This window comes from Chiroxiphia lanceolata, chromosome 4 (assembly GCF_009829145.1).
Source record: "Chiroxiphia lanceolata isolate bChiLan1 chromosome 4, bChiLan1.pri, whole genome shotgun sequence".
Lineage (NCBI taxonomy): Eukaryota > Metazoa > Chordata > Aves > Passeriformes > Pipridae > Chiroxiphia > Chiroxiphia lanceolata.
The window spans coordinates 29,699,963-29,726,808 of record NC_045640.1 but is presented as its reverse complement, the minus strand read 5'-3'; the positions used below and the strand labels follow the sequence as shown (position 1 = coordinate 29,726,808).

General features: G+C 37.3%; 1 protein-coding gene across 4 annotated transcripts in view; it reads left to right on the top strand.

Moving 5' to 3' along the window:
- The window catches only part of DLC1 (DLC1 Rho GTPase activating protein), a 260,438-nt gene that overhangs the window by 137,200 nt on the left and 96,392 nt on the right, over positions 1 to 26,846 (top strand). Inside the window, exon 1 of one of the 4 annotated variants that reach the window (XM_032685724.1) lies at positions 21,823 to 22,130. The exons of the other annotated variants lie outside the window; for them this stretch is intronic. Within the exon in view, the coding sequence (XP_032541615.1) occupies positions 22,016 to 22,130 (115 nt within the window). The 5' untranslated portion in view covers positions 21,823 to 22,015. Of the gene's footprint in view, positions 1 to 21,822; positions 22,131 to 26,846 lie in introns of those variants that run through there. 4 annotated transcript variants of the gene reach the window in all.

Genomic DNA, 26,846 nt, shown 5'->3' with positions numbered 1-26,846 from the left:
AAAACATAGGGGTAAGAAATGGTTTCAGTCCCAGATCACCTGGGGCATGAGCTTTATCCCACTGGGTTTTTTGTTGCTTATACATCTGAGGTACTTACATGCACACTTTAAAGTCCTGTTTTACTAGAATAAAAAGTTGCTTTTCACAAATCTTTAGGGAAAAGAGAGAGGTCTCTGATGATTGATGAGAAGACATGATTATTTACATTCCTTTAAGGACATGGTGAAAACTTAGGTGAGAGACACCCAAAAGCCCACTTTGGACTAGGCACACGTGGAGATAAAATGTCTTCCTGATGTGGAACCATCCTTGGCAGCACCATGACAGGGCTGTATTTTAACTGCGATGTTAGAAGTTGCTCCAACTGGATTTATTTTACTTTGTTAGAGTTGTTGACCTATGCTCTGAATGTCTTCTGCTACAGCAAGTGATATTTGAGAGAATTAGAGTTTCTGCCTGTAGTGTGTTCAGCATGAGCAACTAGACATTTTATTGTCTATAAGCTCAAAGATACCAACTATACTGACAAAAGGTATTTTTCATTATTTTGGAGATTTTTAAATAACTTGTGGTATCTAATCAAGTTTAGCCATTGTCTCAAATATTCTCTGCAAACGTTCTTGTAAAATTAGATTGCTTTTGCACATATTAGGAAATGGTAATCAAAACAAATGTTGATTCTCTAGCACATGGTAGATGCCATTGGTCTTTAAAGTGCACCAGTGTATGATTCTTATATGCAAAGTCAGTCACTTGCCTCATGCAATTGCTTTATTACCACTGTCAATCTACCTTTGTGTTAATTTTAGCACAAGTGAATTTCCCCTTCATGACACTTTAGGAAAGAATCAGATAACTGCATGAAATTGTTGCTTAATTTATAAGTATTGCAAACAAAGAAATAATTGAAAACCAAGTTTATTGATAGACACAACTGCCAAATGGTCTATAAGCTATAAATCTGCAAGGAGTTATTCCTGCTGGTAATCATTCTAGTCTCATGAGTTTGAACTAAGCCTGAAAATAGAAGTTTGCTAAACCCAAGTCTAAAATGATTTCTCTGAAAGTTTCTCTGTGTGAATATTCTCTTTAGTTCAGTTGGTAGGTTATTAATTTAAATCCCAATCTACTGTGGATTCAATTGCACCTGCTGTACTTCAACCTAAAGGAGAGGAAATATTTGGTAATGAATTTCAGAATGCTAGCCAGATATATCATATCTCAGAAGCTGTCTATAAGCAGAATCGAAAGGCAAAGAGGAAAATAACCCGGAATTTTAATACATATCAAAATACAGGCTTGAAATTAGAGAAAAACAGTTGAAATATCTGTTAAAAGGCAAGGAAAAAATAAAATAAACTACAGCTTCCTACAGGCAGGTGTCTAATTTACAATGTCATCCCAGAATCAATGTGTCTTCATAGTGCAAGGAAGAAAAAGAAAGACTGAGACTTTTGTCAAGAATTTATATATCAATTGATTTACAGAGAATATGCTTTACAGAACAAAACCCATGCCTACACTAGAAAGATTTTGTTCTTGTAGTTACCATGGAAGGCTCTCAAAAAAGGGATGGAACTCTAGAATTCTAAGGGAATGCCAAGGCCTTGTTTTGGTGGTATGGCTCATGCTAACTCTTGGAGTGGAATAACAATTTTTATGTCAGCACAAGTGTGCCTTCAGCAGAGCTTTATTGCACATTCATAACTGATATGCCTGCTCTGGTACAAAATATAAAATATGTATTGGGTTAATCAATTTTATCAGGTATAATTTCATCATTACTGGTGCACTTGTGGCTGGAAAATGACTGGAAAGTTGAGAGAGTATATAGTTTTCCTAAAATTTCTTTCACCTTTTTAGAAGATCTCATACATGTGCTTTTTATACAGATTGCCCTTAGAACTTAAGTCTGCCCCTGTATTTCAAAGCATGTATCCAGCTTAGCATTTGTAGGAAAAACTAGTGACAGAAAAATTGATGACTATAACCCTTTCCTCAGTAAAATTAATAACAGCCTTACCACTGATTTTTTTAGGATTTACCCAAATCATAACCCCCAAATACCAAATCAAAACTTGCCCAGGATGTCAAATTGGTAATGCAATATGTCATTTTCCAAATATTGAGTTCAATTTTAATGTGTCAAAAAAGGTATTTTGTAGTAAAAATAAATTGAATATTGAATTCTAATATGTACGCTGAATATATTTTTATTACTTGAGTGTTTTTCTGTGTTGTAAGAAGAATGGTTTTCCTCCAGGAAACAGTGCCTATTATCCATCATCAATATTAAGAATACTGTATAACTTATACAGCAACAGCAAAAGTCCTCTACATGTTAGGAAACTTTCTAGCAATAATTAGAGGGATCTTGAAATTTGCAGAAACCAATCAATGGTCAAAATACAGTAAGTCAATGCAATTCTTCAGCTTAATAAAGAAAAAAAGTGTAAGCATATCTCATAAGAATATAAAACCACAAAAATAACCAAATCCTAGAAATTTGGTATAATTTTGCTTTTAATGAGGAAATGGACATTGGAAAACTAACCAAGAAAGGTTCCAACCCAAGATTTTGCCACATATATTAACTTTTGCAGTAAATTTCAAAGGCATTTCTGGAGTGACAATGTATGCCACATTAGACAAACTAAGAGGAATAAGAAACAGACGTCTTTTCATAAAGCAAATCTAGATAAAAATCTTCAGCAAAGTAAATTGCATTTATTTATATTAGAAGATATGAGCCATACCGCTTTTTTTTTTTTCCCCTCAGTATAATCATTATAGCTTAAGTAAGTTAACCTAACTCTACTGGTAGACAGAAAGAATTCAACATCTGGAAAATCTTTGCTGCATCTGTGTTGGGGTTTCATGCTTTTTGGTGCTTTGTTCACCAGTTCCCATGACTCTAACTTAAACCTCTACCTTATTTTCTGAAGTGCATTCCAGTTCAGCTGAAGATGTAGTGATCATTTCATTTCCTTAGGGGTATTATTTAGGCTTCCTTACCTTTTTTCCTTAAACAAAGTAAAATAAACCCCTAAAAATAAAGTACCTTAAAAATAAAGAAAAAGGAAGAAAAAAAAGACATAATGTCTTTGTAGCATGCTGCAGTAAGGACAACTATTTTAACAGATTGAAGCAAGATCAAGAATTGTAATTGTCAAAGACAACAGAGAAGTAAATGTGTTATTGTAGACTTCCAGCTGTGTTTAGCAAGTAGAAGCAAGTAAAATACTACTAGATATTCTACCAAAATTCCCCCTCTGCCACGTGCCATGTACAAACAGCACTGCTTACAATCTGAATTGTGTTGGGCGAACCCACGCAGTGCAGACAACCAGAAGAGAATTGGCTCCTATATTTCCTTCTGGTTGTTTCCTATATTTCCTTCTGGTTGTTTCCTATATAGTGCTACACAATTGCTTACAAGTGGTCTTTCCCTCTCCATTTAGAAATACAGGCAATAGATTTAGAAATATAATGATGGGGGAAAAAAACTACTACAAACAAAGTACTTGCAAACCTGGGATTTTTCTCTCTTAAAGGAGCTCTGAGTCACATAGGTTTATTTTTCTCAAGTATGGCATAGAGATATCCTAGTTCTTTAGTTATTATGCTTCCTGCTGTAGTTTCAACCCCTGGCATCTGGCACCTTTCTAGAAAAGACCGACGAATGCTTGAAAGATAACAAGGACTAGGAACTGTTTGAAGCCAGCAGTGATAGAAGGTTCACCCTTAATGTCATTGAGTGGTCTTGATCAAAAAGATGGAACAGATTAATTCATTCTGACATCCTTTGTCTACCATAGACTTCTCTAGGTTTAGTCCTTGCTTAGATGATTCAAATAGGTATTTATGAACAAATCATCCTCTCTGTGGAAAGATCTTTAGGCTCCTACTTCCCAGATAAGGCTTGGGAAGGGTAATACCTCTTGTAATGGATGGAAGATACACCTCAGAGAGATTTTAGCGTAAGGACTTGAACCACTGCTTTCACCTACCTGTTCTTGCTGCTTTCACTCCTTCTGACAAACCATCTTCAAGGTTTCATATTTAAACTTTTACTGCAAAGGAGATTTGGAAATTAATTCTTTTGCTTACAGACAAACGGATCTGGTGACTGAACTTCTGCCTTTTAATTGCTTAGCTATCATGCAACAGTAATTAGTTCAGGAGGGAAAAAAAAGGAAAAAACAGTGAGCCAGAAAATTGTCTGTACTGCTGCTCTGTGTACATGGAAAGTGGGGTGCAAATGACTTTCAGCTGCTTTCTTAAATGGCAGGGCAAGGTAATCCCTGGCATAAGTGAGAGAAGAGGTGTGGGTGACATGCCCTGGCAGGCATTAGCATCTGTCCCAGTTTATGCTCCCTGTAGAGCAGCTTTTTGTACCACAAGATTGCTGCTCCAGCACTCTCCCTCCTCTGGGATAAGCTTGTGAAATGGGCGGAGTTATGCTGAGCCATGCTTAGCACTTGCTGTTCATGTATCCGTACCAAACCAGGATGACTTACTGGTAGCATAAGTGGAAGTCACTGTAGCCATAATTATAGCCTGCATACCAAATTATTATCTGCATGAGTGCTCACTCTATCAGCAACCTAACTACAAATTGATGAAACTTGAGAGAATCTTATATGAGTGTGACAAAGAATAAAGCTCAGAGGCAGGGCTCCACATTAATTTGGTAGAAAATCAGCCCCCTTTTACCATCCCAGCCTTATCAACACTGAGCAAGCATTGCCAGTGTTTTCACATAGCAGGAGTCAGGATTTGCTTTTATTCCTAATGGACCTTTGAACAGCAGATGTCACTGATAAGAAGCAACAGATTTCATTGGTACAGTCAAGTGACTGTCAAGTGAACTTAAAGACATAATACTTTCCTGAGCCTGCAGCAATTAGACACTCACCCATTCATATAACAGTCCTTAAAAAGCAAGAAAAGTGTACTGTGTTCTCTGATTTATGCTGTAAATAGCACAGATTTTGGAGTATATTTTATCATAGAATTAGGATAGCCTCTTTCTTTACAGCCTGTAGTAAGACATATTCTCATCATTTTACTAAACAGCCTGATTTGTTAAATATTGGTGTTTACTACTGAAGCTTTTTAATTATGGGAGCAAACAACAGTTCTAAATCATAGTAGGAGTTTGGGTGCACTGCATTTTAATTCATGACATGCTAACAGCCTTCACATTTCATCAACTAAAAGATTAAATTCCTTGAGCAATAAAAAGCTAATTCATATTCCCAGACATGAAAAAATATCCCCATGTTAATGTAGAGAACGTGTCAGCTGACCCTATGTATCTGTAACTGAAGGATAAAATCATTTCAGAGGAGCACTTATCATCAAACCAAAATTTAAACGCTGATAAAATTTAAATTGAGGGTCATTCCTGAAGAGCATCCAAATAGATTAATGTCAGAAAATCAGAGTCATATTTCTGCTCTTCAGTAATGTTAGAAAATAGGTATCCTTTATGATTGAACTATCATCATATCTCTAATATCTGACTACAGTTAACTGATTTTGAAGGTACAACACAATGTTTTTCCTTTCCTTCATTGCCTGCTCTGGATCTCCTGAGAGAAACACAGTACCTAACTTGCAGTCCAAAGACAGTAAATCCCTTCACATGTAAACCTGAGAGGACACACACTACTCTGTAGCTTAGACTGCAGTGCTTCATGTTGAAAGCGGTATTAATTCATGCAGGAATGTGCCAAACCTTATATTGATTCATTTTTAATGTAACTTGGTTACATTTCCTATGCACCCTTCTAATTTATACTGTACATTTTGGAACTTTTTGGATTTAATACCAATATGAATTTCATTAAAAATTAGGGACTTTGTTCCTACTTTCAACAATGAGGATTGAGCTGGATTGCAGTCCATTGGCCCTTCAACTCCGTGCTTCTCTCTAAGCCATTCTTTCTACTGCCCTACCCCAAACATCTCCTGAGTGTGTTTACTGGGTTTTCCCAAGGAAGGCCTTTGTAGTTCCAGGCCTCCAAGTCCAGAACTGACCCCAACTAGCTTGCAGGCCATGAACTGATGTCTTCATTCTAAGAGACAGTTAAATCTTCTAGGGCAGCTAAAGTTTTGAGTGAACCAATGATATTCTTTTCTGTTAGATTACACAGAAAATGCAAAAATAACAAATCCAGTATACTTAGTCTTGCATCACTTTCTTCACTTTTGTGATATATACTTCTGGCTTAAGTCCAGTCATCCTGAGTAGCTTAGGATCTTAGGTCATGTTTTGCCACTTGAGTGGGGCACTCTTTCCAGCTCATTTTCCAGAGCATTTTCGTATTCACTAGCGCAATCATCAGAAAGCAGTGAGACAGTCTGTGATAAACTGAGTTCATCTCTACCATCTTCTGCTAAAGTTTTCTTGACATCTTTCAACAATTCATTTCCTTCATAGTTTCTCTTTGATAAGTTTCCATTCCTTCAAGCCTTTTCCTCATAAACAGGAAAGAAATCCAGTTTCCCTGGGGCTATTTGTCATAAGCTCTCTACTCCACAAGAACTGACCAAAAAGCATAGTTAGACTGAACCAGAGCCTGAAATGAAACTTCCTTATTCAGTAGCACCTACGAGGGCTCAGAAGCCATGTGCACATTCCTCTGTTTGCATATATAGCAGCCAATACAGTCTACAGTTTCTCATAGAGTGTAGGTCTTGTATCTCTTGTCTACATTTCCTGTACGCTTTTAAGACATTATTTCATGGTTCTTTAAAACTGTTCATTCAAAGTGTAACCCAAGTAAGCCTGATTAATTATCTCATAATTCATAAGGAATAGCCAAGAAATTGCAGAACATGCCGACCTTCAATGGGAATTGAATACTTTCATCACATTCTTATAGTGTCTGCACTTCATTTTACATCTCTTGGTGTTACAGCAACCAAATGTAGTATGTTCAGCCACCTCCAGGAAGTCTACCTCCCTGAAATGTTTCAAGAGAGGGATGTGAATCCCTAAAAGTTGTACTAATTGTTTAGCTGGGATCTCGATGTGGATTTGTGTTCAAATGCAAGCTGTCAATTTTTAAATGGGATTTATAGCTTGGCTTACAGTTCAGGCAATAATTCCTGGGGTTTATTATGCATAAATCTGCTATGTTTGCAAAATATATATCCTTCTTCATGTATTCAGTGGGCCATCTTGTGATTAACCTTAGGACAAACAGATTGAAAGTTGTAATTTCCTGAAAGAGAGCTGTGTACTGAAGGTGAGTCACAGTGATGCTTCCCCAACTTTATTTCACTGCCTTCTAAGTTCAGGAACTCAACCATTTGCTGTAAACTGGATCACTGAAGTGATTCACATGAAGTCTATTTTTTGCGTTATGTTGTTTTAATGAGCTGGCTTTCAGCAAGCTGTGCAAACAGTTGCCTCAGTACCAAATGAGAGAACAGCTTGGTGCAATAAGGGACATAGGCAAAAACACTCTGAAGAAAGAAATGAGATATTTTTTGTAGCCGCTAGTGTCTTAGGAAATAAATGCCTTAAAGAGGCTGTGCAAGATTTAGGCAGGCATAGAGAATTTGGCACAGAAAATGTACTTAAATACTAAAAGATGCAATTCTAACTGATGTAGAATTAGGACTACATGGCTACACAGGCATTCAGAAGATACTGCAAGAATCTCTGGTATCTAATAGAAACTATGGACTCCCTTCAGAGATTTGAGACTGTTACAGACTGTGTTTTGCAGACTAAGCATCCCCATTTCTCTTTTGTGTTTGCTGTGCTGGCGTGGTCATGAGGTAGTTATATGAGCTGCATAGTCATCCCCATCTAGACTCCCTTGGTACATGTGACTTCTTCTTCTTCTTGCTAAGGACTACTGTTCCTAACAGAGGTCCCCACCATTAACATCTTCTATTTCCTGCCAGGCATATAAAGAGTGCTCTGCTGGGGACTGTAAAAGCAGTGTGTGTTTACAGCAACACTAGACATCATTTCAGAATAAGTCAGCATCTCTTGCCCAACAGGAATTTGATTCTCAGGCAAGGAGAAGCAGAATGGATGTAAGGTCAGCATATCCTTGCTGTTAATGCACAGTTCAGTTCTTTGTTTCAAGCTTCAGCCCCATGCTTATCTGGCCTTTTTTGAGCTTCTTTGTTTGGTAGACGTTAGGAGTTAGCAGCAGATCTCCTCTTATTTTTCTAAGAGAGCTCCTTTCATGGGGTGATCATCATTGATAAAATAAATAAAGTAACTGCAAATGTTTGCATGAGCTTCTCTGTGTTCCACACATTCATTCATGTCTTTTTCACAACAATGTGAAAAAGTTCATTTTCCCATAAAAGGGTACAGAAACATCTAACCCTCAACAGATTACAAAGTTTTGCAACTAGCATGATGTTAGATGTGATAAGTGAGCAGGGTGTTTATGGAAGAAATTTAAGAAATCACAATATTTTAAAAAGATTGAGACAATATAAACTCTCTTGGTAAAAGAGAAAAGATTTCATTTGGGGTATGTTTACATTTACTTTGTATTGCCTCCTAGAGAGAAAAACATATCTACTGATGATCAAAATATGCAGTGGGTTTTGGTGAGATATATGTTTAATACTTCATAGTTAGGTATGAGAGCTGTATAAAGACCTTGTTTTGATTGATGATCAGTGGTACTTTACTGAAAACCTTGTATCAAGCACATGCACAGATGCATAAGATGCATATGAAGATCTTCAGTTGAAATCAGAATGAAAACAGTTTTTCTGCAGTCTTCTCATCTCCAAGGCATGGTAAGCTTCAGAAATGGCATCGTTCCCCTAGATGATGAAGACTAATAAAAGGTCTTTAATCTCTGAAGGCCAAAATCCAGAATCTAAAATAATTTTCAATATCTATCAAGAATGTATTTGAGAGCTGTTTTGAAAGTTCATTTAAAATGATACATCATTCTTAATCCTAAATGCTAGAATTTATTTTTTGGTAATTTGATTGTCCAGGTGCTGAAATCTTACAGTTCTTACATAGACAAGGAGATTTTCAACATCAAATAGCTAGATTATTTAGGTTGAAATAAGGTTAGTTAGTAACTAAATCTAATCCTATTAATTGAAACTCAGAGCTGTCATGACTTGGTAGGGACAGAGCTTTTCAAAGTTTGTTTAATATTGAAGGACTTACATTAAAACCTGATTTTTAATTGCCCTTTTGATTTTCCTATGCAATTTCATGTAAGGTTTAGATTTAAGTCTTGACCTTTTGAAATGTATTTCTGTTTTATTCCTGACTTTTATAACCAGTTAGCCAAGCTCAAATTTGTTATCAGTACACTGACAGCTGCTCACTCTAAATTTCAAAAAAGCAGTCTACAATCAGTCTTTTAAGAAAAGTACACCAAGGGTAGAAGGGTATACTTGCTTGTTGTACAAGAGTACGTTTTGTCCTACAACTTATAGTGAAAGTTTTCACTGAATGTGAGGAAATATTTTATGTCCACATAAGTAATCTTTTCTAGTACTTGACTAAAGGGGAGTAAAAAAAGGGGAAATTTAAAAAAACTTAGCAACGTCTAAGTTTTTACATCTAAATATGCCATCCTTTCACACCCTCTTCTAAAGAATGTTTCTCTTTATTTTTGTTCCTTATGCATACAGTATTGAAAAGCACCACTCATATGAGAAAAAATCTCCTGAATATCCTTCAAATGTCACCTAAAGACACACTCATCCTACATGGCTTCAGAAAGGTGCCAGCATCAGCAAACAGGGCTGAGCTGATTTAAACCGTGAAAAATAACATGCAATGATGTTTCAGTTAGTCTTTCAGTCATAAGGATTAAGTTTTGATATGATAAATTTATGTCTGAATAGCAGCTCCTTTTTCACAGGGAAGGGGTAGCAGGTTATCAAGGAACTACCAAACTTTCTGAGCAATACAAACCTACTTTCAGGGTCAGCTCTTTCTAAAGAGGATATGTACCATGGTAGTGATATATGCTTCCTCTAGTATTATATTTTGCTCATTTGTCGTATTATATCTTGCTTTTTCAATTTTGATCTTGCTAGCTGCTATGTTTAAACATATACCGTATTGAGGACTTGCACCACGCCTGATATTTTACATTTTACATTTTACATTTTACATTTACATCCATTTTACATTTGCACAAGTTTTTTTCCTTGATTTTGTACTCACATATTTTATTTTGTCTTTACATAAGCTCCACATATTAATTAACCTCAGTCTGGAGGAAAAACACGCAAACACAACACTCTCCTCTGTGCCAGGTCAGCGGTTTGAAACTTTGGACCACCTTAAAACGTTTTCACACTTTTCTTGATGTGCTCACGCTTTAAATACTTGTAGGCTATTATCATTACTCTGCCCTTGCATTATTAACTGTCATTTGGCTAAGCAGAACAGGTTTTAATCTTTTATTGTAAATCAAACTCTCCAGGCCTTTAATCATTTTTGTTGCTGTTATCTGAATTCCTTCAAAACTTGTTGACATCTTCATGGTACTGGAGAGGCTAAAACTACGTGCTGCATTTGAGAAGGGATTCATTTGTGCAAAAGAGAATATGTCTGGTTGTTCTTTATGGAAATATTGGGAAAGTAAATAATAATTCTTTTTCTATAATATAGGTGAACAAAAAAATATTATGATTAAAACTTCAGAAATAGTAAAGAACAAATACTATACATTTTACCACACTACTCAATCATTTGAGATATATATCCTTTCACCATTACTGTAATACTTCATTCTTAATAAAGACACCTTTAAAATATTACTTTAACCTATCAATCTCAGGTGTGAGTTTTGTTTTCTTGTTTATTTTCTTCCTCAACTTCTTTGGGAGTGTTTTATTCTCTTCATCCAATTACCACATTTTTCCTATGAATTTCTACATCATCTATTCATAAGTATGAAATAACTTCCCCATTATTTCACCGGGTCTTTAATTCCTTCCCTCACCCCTTCTGCTATGAAGTACTTAAGAAAACACTTGTACTTACCTGCTTCTAGTGCACATTAATATTTGTAAGTAGTTTTTCCATGTATGTGTTGCGGCTGTTATTCTAGATATTCACATTTTTTGAAGGCCTATTTTTGATTATTTCAGAGCCATTAATATCTTACATTGAACCTGAGTACAAGACTCATATTTCTCATTTTCTTTAAGAACTGAATAAATTCACTATTATAATGATGTCTCTGAAAACTTTAAGTTCAGAGAAAGTAAATTGAATTTTAGGTTCTATGCAACCCACTTCATCATCTTTTTAACAAGTGACAACATTTTCGACAGAAGAAGAGCAGAACAGATAATCTTAATTTCAGACCCAGTTCATACAGGGATGCCACCATATTACTTTTCAAAATAATTGTTTGACAGTAAAACAATATTGTCAGATATAGAGCTATAGCCAAGTCAGGCTGTCAGCCGTATGAACACAAGGTTCGCATTTTCACCTTGCTTTTGAGACCATGAAGCGTACAGTTTGCTAAATATATAATAACAAAATGCCCCACTAAAATAATTCAGGGAAACTTGCCAGACAGTAACTAGTCTCAGGACCTAAAAATTAGGCTAAATACTGTTGTATCCTATCAGCCTCCTGGTCCCCAAACTGTCTAGTCCAAGCTCACTATTCTCCCACAGCCAACCTTCAATACAAGTGTCATAATCTGGACTGTTAGTGAAGATTTTCCACGCACTGCAGTGGGATTCTAGAGAGTGGATATGTCATGGCTGAAATCAGATGCCAGCAGGAACAGCAAATTTCACACAAAAGCAATTTTGTCTGATTAGTTGAGAAGTAAATTAAGTAAAGATATAGAGAAATCTAATTCCTAGAATAGCAAACCAGAGTGTCTCATTAAAACCTCATTTAATAGGGTTGCTAACCTCATGGAGTAAATATAGAATGTTAACATCTAAAATTAACTTCAGCTGGAGTTTTAGATTTCTTTTGTAAGTATTTAAGGTATGCTGTGTTCATTCAATATTCACAAAGACTTTTTTATGGGTAACAGAATGTATCTTTCAGTTGAGATGATGACTGCTTTAGTCTCCCAGATAATTGTGTTTGACACAGTACCCATAAAGCTTCAACTTGCATTTGTGATACACTAGGCTTACAAAAGGTGAAGTGAAATATTAAATTCTTTATCTTTTAAAGATTAGGCATTAGAACTTGTAATCAGTAAGATTTCAGTTCAAATTACATACCCCAGAAGAGAGACATGCTACAAAATTGCATGTAATACTTGATGGCAAAATCATAGTTTTGCTTTTTTATTCAAAAATTTTTTATCTAATTGTAGCCAATATTCTGCAAAAAAAAAATCTGTTCAGTGCAAGGAAACCAATTCCTTAAAATTCTGTTTATTCAATTCCATCAGAGTAGGACTTAAAGAAAGTTCTCACTAGCCATGTTGTGGCTGAATTTTAATTGCCAATGGAGGCAAGCAATTAAAACTACAGTAGATGACAAATACAGTTGCTCTCTCCTCCCCTTGCCTGTCTCTCTCTTTTCTTGTCTCTGCTTCACAAAGCTGTGTATATCAGTCTCCCTCTTGACCCCAACACAACTTTCTCATTCCATATTATATTTCATGAGGGACTGACCATTTTTCACCCTTTCATGAAATGAAAGTGGTATCAGTAAAAGCCCACAAGAGACAGGTTCTCTCGTTCATCTTGCAGGGCTGGCAGGAGTTCATAGCTGTGGTTGCAAATGCTTCACAGGCTGTACATAAGCCAGGTGAGAAAATATCTTCTGATCTGCTGATCACTAATAGCCAGCTTTGAAGAACTGCTGTGAAATACAATTTCTCAGAGGCTTGCTGATGGCTACAACAAAGGGACTTTCAGAAAGAAGAAATATGTCTACAAAAGACCAAATTCCTGTACCAAATCACTGTCAAGTATTTAGGGAAAACTTGCTAGAATTTCTCAACATCAGGAAAATAACATATCCTTTCACTCATTTTCCCCAAAACTGGATTTAAAAGGAACACACAAATAAAGCATCTCAAAGAAGTTATGTCACAATGAACCACAGGACAAACAGTTTAAGCATGGCAGATACACAAAACAGAAACCCAGAGTCTGAGAAAGTCAGGCAGTGTTAAAAATAAATCCCTAATCTAACTGTGTAAATAAACATTTGCACAAATATGGAGCAAGAAGTTACCATTCACACACCATCCAGCAGTGCTTTAATTAGTGAAATCATGAAATCTAATGAGGGTCTCTTCCAATACCTGTTCAGAAGTTTACCTACTTTCTATGTCACTGCTTCCTTTGAAAAGTCCAGTTTTTCTCCTGTTTTCTCTGCCACTGAGGCCAAACCCCAGCAATTCAGGGAGGGTTACATCCTGCTTGTCTTCACTGTAACAAACAAGCCAGTAGAGATTGCGTTTCACAGTGCTGCAATGGCAGCAGCAGGGATGAGAAGGGAGGAGGACAGCTCTGCCTCTTTGCATGACTTAATAAAACACACATTACGCAGGGCAGTGCTAATGAAGATGACTTACATGGGCCTCTTAAATCTCACTAAATCTTCTCAGTAATGAGTTTTTCCCATCTTTCCTTGCAAGCACTGGGACTTTTTCTCTGGTTTAACATGACTTGCTGCTCTTTGATCTCTCTGTTCAGGATGATCTCTGTACTGTTATCTCTCTGCTCGCCCTGTGACATAGATGAGACCAGCTCACATAATACTCCCCACACTCCCATTCTGCTCCCTGCTGTGTACACAGACACCAGCCTGCCTGCCACCAGTAGATTATTTTAAACTCATTGAATCAAATTGATTCTATTCACAATCATTGTTCATGTTGGCCATTGCAGACAAGCAAAAAACCTGTTTCTTTAACATCTCATTGATAATGTGCCCTTTTGCATGAGGGATGTCTAAAGAGACCTGTAATTCGAGGAACTCACCCTTTTAGCAAGACCTTAGTATGATCAGGAGAAAGGGACAGAGAGACCAGGCAAGAGAAAACAGAAGACAGGGAAGGAAATTTTCTAATTAGGAAAGAAGATTGTAGAGAAGAATTTGAACAGGTAGTAACCATAGAGTTGCTTTTTGGGAAGTGTTGGGCTGTTTGTATTATCTCTTTTTTTTTTTTTTTTGTAGAATCTGCATTTTTCTAATCCTGCAATTTCCCATAAAGCCCCATTTGCATTTCCATGGAAAAGAAAGAAGTAACTTATGCCATGCATTTTATTCTATGAAATTTTGTTCATCCTGCCCTCATTCCACTGATGGAATCAGTCAAGTCATAATGTATTACTCAGCTGACAAAAAAGTATCTAAGTATGGGCCATTTGCCTATCAGTCACTCTGAAGGAAGGAGAAACAATGCTGTTTAATACTCTTTTGCTGTGGTAAAGCATAACACATGGCTAATGCTCAAAACTAATTTCAGTTCACAGCTTTTTGCTATCAACTATTCTGTATTAAAGAGATCTAACTGAGAAAATTCTGTGGCTCAGGTTAGACATTTGGAAGTGTTTGGACACCCCCTCCATAGATTAATACTTCTATAAACTTCTCTAAACAGGTGTTTCACATATGGCTAAACAGAATGAAGCTTTAACACTTCCTTTCTCATTTGAATTTTAAACTATGGCACCAATGTTCACTAATGTGTCATTTTTTTCTCTTTAATATACAGTGTTTCAGAAAACAGTTGGCAGCAGGGGCAAGACTTGTAGGGTTTCTTTTAATAACATAAGAATAGTTTAGAACCAGTTATATTAAAAACAAGTTAATATGGAACAATGTGCAACTGAAACTGAAAGCATATCTTCTTTCGTGTTATTCAGTTACTTATTATTTTGTATTTATGGCTGTGATTAGAAATGTTTCTGTGTTGGTTTATTTATTATTCTTGGAGCGCACAGTGATAGTGAGACAGCAGTTCAGAAACAGCCAGATAAGATTACACTTTGAAGTGCACAGAACTCCAGTTAAACTATGGGGCTATTTGCAAAGCAGGGCCATAATCACACCATGAAATTTGCTAATTATTGTTAATATTTGAGATCATGTTTAATTTGAAACTCATAAATGTATAATAGAAGGCTACTTAGTTTATATATACCCATTAGTATATATTTATCTCACAACAAAAGGCAATTAAAGTAGATATTTTGACAAGATCTTCTCAGTGTTCTAGCAGAAGGTGGCTTCAAGGTTTAGGCATTGAAAAGTTCACAAAAGCAACAGCAGTTGTTGCAGTCTGCATAATGGACTGCTGCTCTGGTAGGTGGATTTTGTGCATTTTCTTTCTTAAAATTAAACAAGCTTGTTGTTCAAAAATACAGGTCTGAGCCATGGTATGAGGGCATAAAGCCTGCACAGGTTGCAAAAGCAATGTGTACAGAGGCAATGACTGTCACCCGGAGAGAGGAAGACTGTCCCTGGGGCTTTTCCACATGCCTACTACCATGGGAAAGCAGGAGAGTGCAGGAATGCCAGGCAGTGTACTCTTCCTATCCTGGAGGAAACTCTGGAAACTTTCTCTGTTGGTCTACTCTCTCATGGTCTACTATCTCTTCTCCTTACTACATCCATATAGCCCCTAGGCTTTCAAGGGTTAATTCAAGGGTGTTTACGTGTCACATGGGCACTTTTCTGAGTGCAAAATATGGTGGGACACATAGGGTTGCGTTGTGCACTCCTGCCTCTGCAGAAATCACCACCCAAACTTCTGTTACTTTCTCATGTGCAGCTTCCACTGAGACCAGGCTGCAGAGCAGCTCCAGTCTGCAGACCAGAGCGTTGTCCAGTGAAGCAATGCTCCCACTGACATGAAATACTCTCAAGCCCTTGCCCACCCTAGCAGGGAGGAGTGAAAGGAGCAACATGGAGGAGAGCAGCCAGGCATAGGAACCAGAGGTCAGATGGTGGAGAAGGACATAGCTGGGACAGGAACAGGGAGGAAAGTGTGCAAAGCATAATGGGACAGTCTTTAGAAGGCAGAAGAGAAAAACAGTAGCAAGGAATAACCTGCACGACAGTTTGGAAAGGAGTAAAAGAAAGGAAGAGGCTGAAGAGTAGAGGACATCACACACAAATCAACAGACAAATCCAGTCTGTGGGCTGGGAGGACTCCCAACCTGGTCTACATTTTTTTTTCTGTCAAGGACTAATCTTGATTTTTACTTCATTTTGTCTCTACCATGCAGGGATATGTGACACAAGAAAGAATCCTAATGTTTTTGTTTGGTATCATATAAATAGGAGGCCAGACCATGGGAAGAGAGAAGAGTCCTCCTCACTATAACTCCGACCCTTCCTGCCAAGTCTGAACTTCTTTAATGTGAGAATCCTCACTTCTGGTGCAAGAAATCAGAAAAAAATTATGTCCTTCTAAAAATTTTATTCTCAATTTGAAACAAAGCAAAAGTTGTAATGTTATTAAAGTGCCTCTTTGGAAATACCATGGTGTCACACACCCATCTCTCTTTATTCTATGATGGGAGGGAAGAAATGATGATGACAGAGTGTGGTTGCCACTGTAGGGTCAAGTCCTTCTATCTGCAGCCTGGTCCCATGGCTGGTCCCTAACAAGGAATGGGAAAAACTAAGAACTGGAGAGTAGTCCATGGGTAGACCAATTGCCCAGCTGTTTGCACTCGTACAAAAGGACACCTGTGTGCTAAATGAAACTTCTGAATATTTTCACCTCATCTGATTGAAGAACTGAGATTTTTTTTTTTCCAAACCAAATCCAATTGAATCAAGATATGGCTTTGTCATATCAAGAATTTTGTTAAGATTTGTCGAGCTTCTACTAAAACTTTTCTGTTTCAACAAGTACATTTTATTTTCCAGTCTTTCCATAGGAATTTCTCTAAATCTTTACAGTCTGCTCTGATTGGTGGCTGCTTCTTGTCTTAAGATTGTAAGGATATGTATCAGATTTCTCAGATATTGCATACATTGCAGTACCAGATTTTCTTTTGGAAAGCAGCACATGTCAAATTCAAAGGGCTCCTTTGCTAGCCTGGTCTCCTAGATAGCATTTGGAAACATCTGCTGAGAGATGAAACAATGACACATGCCATGTGCCCAGTAGGTTTTTTTAATTAGACATAAAATTCTGATTCTGAATCATTCATTTTGTGATACTTTTGGAGAGTTATGGCATTGCTTTTTTTGTTTCTGTAACAAGCGGAACAAGCATATTCTGTAACAAGCATGATCTTGCATGCACCAGATCATATAGGGTGCATAAACCACTCAACAAAAATAGTCTGGATTTGCCACACCATTTGTTGCAGCCTGTACAGAAGTCACAGCAAAGCTCAAACTGACATCATGTTTAAAAAACTATGTGTCTCTGGCTGACTAGGCATAATTTGGATGCATACGTCCTTCCAGACCCAAGCGGCCAGAATCACATAGATGAACCAGAGATAAACATAAGAATGTGTACATTCATAAACATTCAGAAGGGAAGTCAATGTATTTTCAGCAAGCTTGAAGAGCATGAAGCTTGTACAACTGTTTACTTCCTGGGAGGTGGATGTTGCCAGAACTAAAAATGACATCACCATTCCTGTCCATCCTAGTACCTGGTGCATTCTGTCTGCTCTTTGCCTTGAAGAGGAAAAAGGATCTTTGTCGTTATCTTTGCAGACCAAAGCATGGACAGAATCACTAAAGGACAGAAAACTTACAGGTTTGTCAAGCTTAGATCCTTCAACCTAAAATGCTAGAGGAGGGGTAAGGTTCTAGGGAATTACTTCTGCCTCCTGCCCTTGTCTGGTTTGAGAACAGTATGTTTAAGAATGAACAGCAGTTTACAAGTAGGTCCAGCCTTGAGAGGGAGACTGGAGAGGCCCAGATTTGCTTACGTTAAAAAGATATTTCCCCTGTAAGTATTTGCCTCTGGAATTCCACAACAGTTCCTGGGCATGCATGCTGCTCCTCGTGCATGGATTGGGCAGCAATGTCTCTCGCAAGAGTCTCTCCCCGAACACCAGCTGTTGCATTCCCCTCTTGTCAGCAACAGACTTCTCTCTTTCAGATTCCCCTTGTACTATTCTTAGTTCAGCACATATCTTTGTTGACCGACCCAGTTTACCTTTTGAGTATAAGAATTTATTTGGGTGGGGAATTTTCATTTTAGCCATTACACAGAAAACACTGAATAAAATGAAATCATTCTGGAAGGTAGCTGGAGTATTGGCTGCACTATGACTGTGATTGCCATCAATATTATTCAAATATAAAACCTGTGCCTGATGATGGTCATCTATAAGTTTCCAGACATAGTGAAGCCAAGAGATAGAGCTGCATCATAAATTTTACCCAGATGCTGGTTGGGGGTTTAAGATTTTGCTTATTTTTGTATGCATTTTGCTGTAGTATCTGTATGCAGCTAATTGAATTGGATACGTAACCAATGGAAGGGTACATAGGCCATTTCCCACCTATGGAAAGGTATTTGTTTTCAGATTTTCCGGTACATTTTTGAGTAGAGCAGCTAAACATTTTGTCATTTTCTTTAAACACATGTTATTTACCAATCCATTAAAACCTTTTATCCTTTAATGTCATTCGCAGTGCTCCAGTTTAGCTGTTTGGTTTAATGATAAATTACTCTAGTACTCTCATGTTGACTGATGTCACGAGATTCACCAACTGAGGTCTGTACACATGTACTTGGCACCAATGGCCTTCTATTCCTGTTCAGACTGTAAGCATGAGTTTACCAGAGAAATGGAAAAAGCTTTTCCATACAAACAACCAGACGTAACTGCAGGTCTGTTATTCAGGTAGATGTCTCTGCACAAACAGCTACACCTGCAAGGGGAGAGGAAACAAGTCTGAGCTGAAGTGGAAAATATCTCTACATATGCAGATATCATGTGGGCAGTAGCATTTCTCCAAACGCAGAGACTCTGAGAATGTGGGAGGAGCTTGCCTGAAATGCAGGATAGGGCTCTCAACAACAGTAGTGAATAATGGCACAGTGGTTATGGCAGCTTGGGAGCTTTCCCCTGAACACACAGGTGTCTTCCAGTACAGATCTACTTGCCACTGTCACTGTGGCCCTGCTGCCACCAGCTGCCTGTATCCCAGCACACTGTGCTTGTGGATGCCTTTTCAGCATCATGTAGGTATTTAGAGTTGTAGACCAAAACTGAGTACATTGTTCCACAAGGGGTGTTATTTCAATAATGCAAGAATAGATACCACAGCACAGATCTGCTCTGATGCATTCTTTTAACATGATTTATAAATCATTAAAAATCATTTGCTTTCATATTGCATGGCAAATTCTTATCTCATTTTGTGACCATAGTTAATGTTATGCATCTCAAAGGTTTTTATTTGATTGTATATATTTGCTTTTGACTGTATTTCCCATTAGATTTCAAAGTCTACACTTTTCTAAAATTAATGTCCCTTTATATGTGTTGTAGCATCAGACAAGCAAACTCTCTTAGCAATCTTCTTCTGCTTTTTTACAATTTATTCCTCTTTTGCCCTTTGTCACGTCATTCTAACATTTTCCAGACCGTTTTGTTGAACTGGTTGCACCAACTGTTTCAAATATTTTGAGCTGTGATCTGGCTATACATGTAGCATAATACACAGTAACTCTCAAAAAATCAAACTCAGATCAGTAATAAATAAATATTACTGGTTTTATTTTTAAATTTTTAAAAGTTGTTCAGCTGCTGAAATGAATAATGGTCTGCATGTTTTTATTTACATCATAGCCTAGACTAGGGACATGCTTTTGAAGAGGATCTCTCAATACCATTTTTTGGTTCATGCCTCCAAGCAATCTTGGAGCACATGAACTGAATGGCTTTCAGATGAAACTAAGCCAAAAGATGCACCCTGATAGTGTACCAGTGATGTCCAACCCAGCTGAGGATTCATTCAGTTCATGAGGTGCAGGCAGACCTGTTTCAAAGTAACCCTGTTTTGAGATGTGTCAAAACATTGGTACCATTTATTTTACTGTATAAATCCATTTTTTCTGGACCATATTGTTGGTAAGCTACTGACAGTTAGCTGGTTGTTTAGCTACTTGTAGTTAAAACCCTGCTGAGACTGCCTTCTCCCTCATTGCCTTCTGACATACAGACATATACACACTCAGCTCTAGATAAAGTTATTGTTTACTGCATCCTCATTTAAAAATTAATTACTGCTCTTCTGACCTGTTCACTGATAGAAACAGCAGCAGATCTCATCTGAACAGGGTATACGTGTTTCAAAACAGATAGATTGTGCTTTGGTCATCATGTCAGCATTTGCTTATGTAAGCCTATATCAGCATTTGCCTATGTAAACATTGTCACTTACTCTACAAGTTTTGCCAGAAAAATAATTAAAAACAACAAAAACCCAAAGATATAAACAGACAAACAAAAAAATCAACAAAAAAACCCCACAACCACACAAGAGTGTGTAATCATATTGAATTTCTCTAGAGAGTTGTCTGCTTCTTTCTCCATCCGGCCTCAAAAAGTGGAGGGGTGTAATGAGGAAAGCAACTGCAAACTATAGCAGTCCCTTGCTGCTGTTGGTTTTGTTCTAAGATGTACACAGGACATTAATGTTTGCAGATGCTCTATAAAGATAAAAGACAAAGGCCTAGATGGGAAGAAATTATGATCTGCATTAAATAGATGATGAGCCAATTCTTCCCTCAGTTACACTATTGCAAATCCCGTAAATTTCTTTTCATTGTCAGAATGAGATCATGATTTGTCTTGAAGAAAATGAGGACTAGTGAAAATGAAGGGAACTGAGAAGACACCAGAAAAAAGTTGCAACAAATAAGAAAGTGAATGAAAACTGTTTTGTTCTAGGAAGGAATTCAAAGGGAGTGGAAATCCACAGGCTGAAACTCACAGCTCTGTAATTTGGTCTCTCTGTGCCAACCTTGTAAGAAGTTAATCAATCAGTTTTAATAATAACATAATACTTCTCAAGAAAATAGTAGTATCTGATATTAACAGCTGTAGTTGCTGTAAAAAAAAAAAAAGGACTGCACCTAGAATAAACATGAAGACAACCTTATTCAACGGTTCTTGCTTTCCCTGATAATAAAAGGGATTGGGCTTTTAGGCTGGCATCTCTCATCTCTTCACGCATTACTATAAATAGTATTAGAAGGGCAAGAGAGTTTCAGGTACCCCTTTATTCCTCCCTGTCTCCCTCAGGGAAGCCACTGGACACAGTAAACAATTAAAAAATGTCAAAATAAGCAAGGTCAAATAACTTAATTTACTGTGGTTATTAATCTCAGTTACATTCATAAACATTTTTCATATGGGACCTTAGCTTTCCATTCAGGAAAGATATGGAGTTTAGTTCCCTCTTCTTTTTTCTCATCTCCCCTTTTTCTCTCATTTTTGTATTTCCATCCTTTCATTAGTGCATTGTCATGAAGTGCTCAGTACAGGGAACTCAGAATCAGTTCCTCTTCTCTGGCATAGATAGGGTAATATGCAAGAAGAATATGGTAATGAAATAAAACACCTGAACTCTAGATACTTAAAATTACTTTATCTCTTTTTTATTTCTTACCTTTTTCATGTCAAAACATGAAAAATTACCTGAAATATCAGCTAAGCGGGGAAATATTATCCTAATAAATGGGCATGCAAGTATGTGCCTGGTAAGTTATTTGATTAAACAGGAAGCTAGAATCCTATAGATATCCACAAATAAAGCCCCAAATCTAAATGACTGTATCGTTAGCTCATTTGTAAACTGTTCCAGATGTAAGATTTTGGCAGCTTTCCAGTAGGCTGGCTGCAGTCTGAGCTTTCCTGCATCCGCAGTGAGAACTGCAATGCCTGACTCTTCAAGGAAAAGCTCCACAAGGCTGATGACAAATTATATAAAGTAACAACCTGACTGCCTGACAAAGAGAAATCCAAACAGATCCCCGGGCAAAGAATGCCCTTCTTCCTGGGGCTAAGCTACAGCCGTTTGACCTGGATGTGTGATCGATCTGCATTATGCATCACCCGGTAAAAGCCCCTCTGAGAAGATCATTTAGTGATCATATCAGGGACTCCACTGCTAGAGCCTTGGATGTTATCTGGAAAAACACGAGAGACAGACGACTGGCAGGTGAGAAGGACATTACATAAATATATTTTAAGATTCATAAGGAATCATAATCAATAATGCTAATTAGTAGTATCATTTGCATAATGTACTAATGTCGCCTCTAAGTATTCCTCCAGCCTTTTGTTTGTGTGTCATGTTACTTTGGTGCTATGCCTATGGTGGAACTGTGTGTGCTTCTCTAACTAGATGAGATAAACATCAGTTAAAAGAAAAGGATCAATGAATTTTGGTCCAGTATTTTGGTGCAAACTCCTCATAGTAAAGTGTGCCGAAGCATTTTACTTTGCTGTTAAGTCAGACCCTGTGCTTTACTGCTGTGATGTGCTTCAGTGAGTTGTGTTACGGAGTGTTTTGAGCCAAGGAGTGTGTCAGTTGGAATATCTGGGCTGTGCACTGAGCAATTACTGGTATTTCCTCTGGCAAGGATTTCAGTGCTATGAGCTCCAAGTGAGTGTCAGATATGCCCGAGCTGGGCTTCTGAGATATAAATTACCAACCAACTAGAGAGCTACAGTCCACATTTTTATTTTAACTTGCAAATACTCAAAAACTCGAGGCAAACCATAATAGAGAGCTAGAGAAGAAACCGATTTAACTCACTTTATTTTCCACTTCTCTTATTACCTGTTAGATGAATGCTTCTCTTTCACCCTGCTGGGGTTGTTACTTTTATTTTGTGGCTTTTAGGGGTTTCAAAATGGGCAGCAGAAATGAACAGTGAGTGTGACTGCCAGAGGGATGACTTTGGTTTGTTTGTATACTTACAGTGGGGGCGGTTTATCGCAGGGGGAGGGAAGGAGGGAGGAGAAATGTGAATAAGGATAAGATCAAGGATGAGATGACCCAGAGGAAGACTGTATGGCTCACTAATGTAAACTGAATTTTTACATCATGCTGCTGCACTTATGTTTTGGAGCAATAAGAGTAGCTAAGTGTATAACAGACATTTGGTTGCCCACTGATTCCAAAACTGATTACACTGGGTAATCAGGCAGTGAGTGACCATGGTCTATAAAGAAACACAGGACCAAAAACCTGCTTTGAATTAGACCTGTTCATAAAAATCTTGTTCTGCCCATTAGTGATTGGATAAATTCTGTGCCTATTCCCATAGATGACAAAGGACAGTGAGTTGCCTAGGCAGAGGAACTCAGCTTTACCGCAGTTTTACAATGAAACTTCATGGTCATAAGAAATGGAGGCATCACATTTACTTTAGTGCTCAGTAGGTAGTCACAAATATGGCAGTGTCATGAAAGCACTGGTCATTAACCTCTTTCCACAGCAAGCTGAACTGGACGCGCAGTTCAATTCATCTCTCGAAAGTGTGTTATGAAACTGGACTTCTTTCGTAGCTTAATGACTGCAGGGCATGCAGCAGCAGTCACAATACAGGTCCTGATGTTTGGGCCATTGCTGAAACTCCACTGGAAGGAGCACCAAAAGGAAAGATATTCTGAGTAAAAAGGCATGGATGTTACACAAATCTATAAAAGGGAAGCTGGTGGGGCCGAATCAGCCTTTGTTTAATCTGTGTGTTGTCTGGTCAGCTGGACATTTGTTTACCCTGACATTCGTTTCCATTCCACCTGCTAGAGATGTTTATGTGAATGCTTTGAAGTAAGCTTTTTAATTTATCATTAAGTTGGTATTTGCATCAACAGACTCTCAACAATACCTCTGGCCTGTGTCCACATAAGGCAACTACTACCAACTGTCTTCTGTAAAATTGTTTTCCTCTCATCAGTTGACACTGGAAAGCATATAAGGGCATGTGATTTATACTTCTGTATGTGACCTACATATGAAAATATGCAGATTTTATCAGGATATGAAGAGGCCTCGATAAATGTATATATTTAACCTTACGTATGATTATCAAATATTTGGGGGCTAAACAACTGCTAATTATATTTCTTGAGACTCTGTTACATTCCTAGAAACAAGGAATGAACGTGAACCCTTTAGCCTCTTTAGCTGCACTGATAAGGGTCGGCATGTTTTTACTCTACTTGGCAGCTGGTTATGAGCCATCACAGCTTTTATCAATACAAGGCTTAGATGTTAGAGGACCCTTAACAACAGTGACAGTTCCATTTTCCAGGCTGTGCTGGTGATGTAGGCTTTTCAGTCCACTAGTATATTTGGGCTGCTGTCAGTCAGAAAGTCAAAAAATAATCAGGCAATAAGCAGTACAGTATGTAATTGGAGTAGATATCAGGTTATATTCCAGAAAATACTTCATGATTAACAGAGATTCAGGAAGAGAAACAAAACAGCAAGTTGTGTTGCTGTTCTGTTTGTTCTTTGGAATATCAGCAATTTAAACTGCTGACTACATAAAAATGGTCAAGAAGGGTCATGACACTGAAATAAAGAAATCCTCTTAGATCAGCAATTTGTGTTATCAGGACACGCCTTTTTAAAAGCACATTATTTACAAAAGAAAGAAGAAAATGTGAAATATGCATTCTTCATCGCATATTCAAGAAAAAGTAAACAAAAAAATATTTTGCCTTTAAAACAAGCTTCTAGCCTGCACACAGACATAGAAAATCATGCAATATAATTTAATATAATCATCAAGCAGGAAGTACTGTCTACGTCTTATGTTGAGAAAATATGGAAAATGTCTCTTCCACTAGCTAAGAATGGCTGGAGAAGTCTTTGGAGAGACCTTGTAGCAGCTTTCCACTACCTAAAGGGGACTTTACAAGAAAGCTGGAGAGGGACTTTTCACAGGGGCATGTGGTGATAGGGGGAATGGCACAGTAAAGGAATGCAAATGAATATGAGTATGAGTATGAATATGAATATGAACTGCCCTCTTGGATCACCTCTGCATCCTCTCCTACACTGGCCACTGTGGAGCAGCATCCTCGTGTTGCTTTTAAACCCTAACACCAGGGCTAAATTACTGCCTTCGCCATCTCATCTTGTGGCAGAACAGCCCGTGATTCAGCCAGCTGGGGCCAAGCACACTTTTGCTAAATATGGTATATTATTATAACATATTATGGTATATTGTTGTATAAATTTGGTCTATCATATAAATATGATATATATTTATAAAATACCTATCCTGAGGAGCAGTGAGTTGCAGCTCAGCATAGTCACATCATGTTCAAACTACTTTTGATAGCAGCACAGCTCATGGTTTTCTACTCTGTCTTTTCTCCTCTTTCTTAGTTTACATAGACAAAGAAAATCTTGATACATGTTTATGGTCATATCTGGTGATCTTAAAATGTGGAAAATTAATCACTAAATGAATCACCAAACATTTTCAATTTCTGGGACATCAAAAAGACCCAGTAGAGATGGGAAACAATTTGGGGAAATGGAACGTTCATAGAATAAGGACAAAGGACAGAATGAAACTCCAACTGCCAGAGTCCCTAAAAGGGCAATATGAAAATTGTAACTTTTCCTGTTACTACCTTCCCAAGAAATAGATATATTTCCTTGGAAGTTCCCAGTTTATTCTCCTTACTAATGTCGGACCACATCCTCAGCTTGGAAGGGAACAACTTTCTGGTTTCTTCAGTGGACAAAATTCCCAGAAGAGACCAGGATTTTATGCACAAGAACAGCAGCAGTGCAGAACAAGCTTCCACAGAGCACAAAGCATCATTCTTAGCTCTTAGATGCACAGATTCTCAAAACATTGTAGACATTTCTCTTAGCGCTTCCACTGTTGTCTGAATTAACATGACCCAATGTAGCATTTATCTGCATTATACTAAGACCCATTATGTCCACCATATGACATGACTAAATATCCTGGCTTTTTCATAACCACCAGCATTTTTTAGAAAACATGATCAGCCACTGAGTACAACTGATTACTCATATGCTTCTTTTAAATTAAGGGGGGTTTATGTGATGCAAAAGTTAAACTGTCTTCTGAAATATCTGGTATGAGAGACAAAAAAAAAAGGATGTGTAGGTAGTCTGGTGAATTACTGCGAGTTATGCTGCAGTGGCTTAGTCATTGAAAGTCTAAGGAAAAACATTACTTATTTGGTATTTTAAAAATAATCTTTCAGCTTTTCTATTTGAAATTGTATTGTTTATTTACCTACTTACCAGTTATCATTTACAATTATATAATTTTTTTCTAATTTAAAGTTCACTAAAACTTCCCAATATTTTATTTACCCCAGAAATAAATTTATTTTGTATCTTTTAGCCCACTAAAACTAAAGTGGGCTTTTACCACCCTTGTTTTTCTTGATTTCATTTTCTGTTAATTGCGAAATAAATGCAAAATTATTAATTTGCGAAGATCTGTTACAGACCATTCTCATTAATCCTATCTTCTAGTCTTTAAATCATTTGGAAAAATTCTATATGTCCTTGTAAGATATTGCTAAAGATGTAGAGCCACAGAGAGAACTCTGAGGTTACAGAAAAAATAATTCCATCAAACAATCCATTTTCATTTAGATTCCTTTTAGAAGACTATCAATCAACTTTTATCTAGTTTTCATGGTTATAGTACAGGCTGTGTTATTTTTGAGTCTACTTATGAAGAAGTTCTTTGCAGGGCCCTTTGAGTAGACCTTATATTCTTTAACTTATGATGGTTAGCTAGAATTATACCATTATTTAAGTTTTTCTTACTACTGGCCATATCAATCACTATGAGAATCTACGACACACTATCTGCTCTTGCTGATGTCTAATTTGTTCTTCATTATCAACATCCCTGTA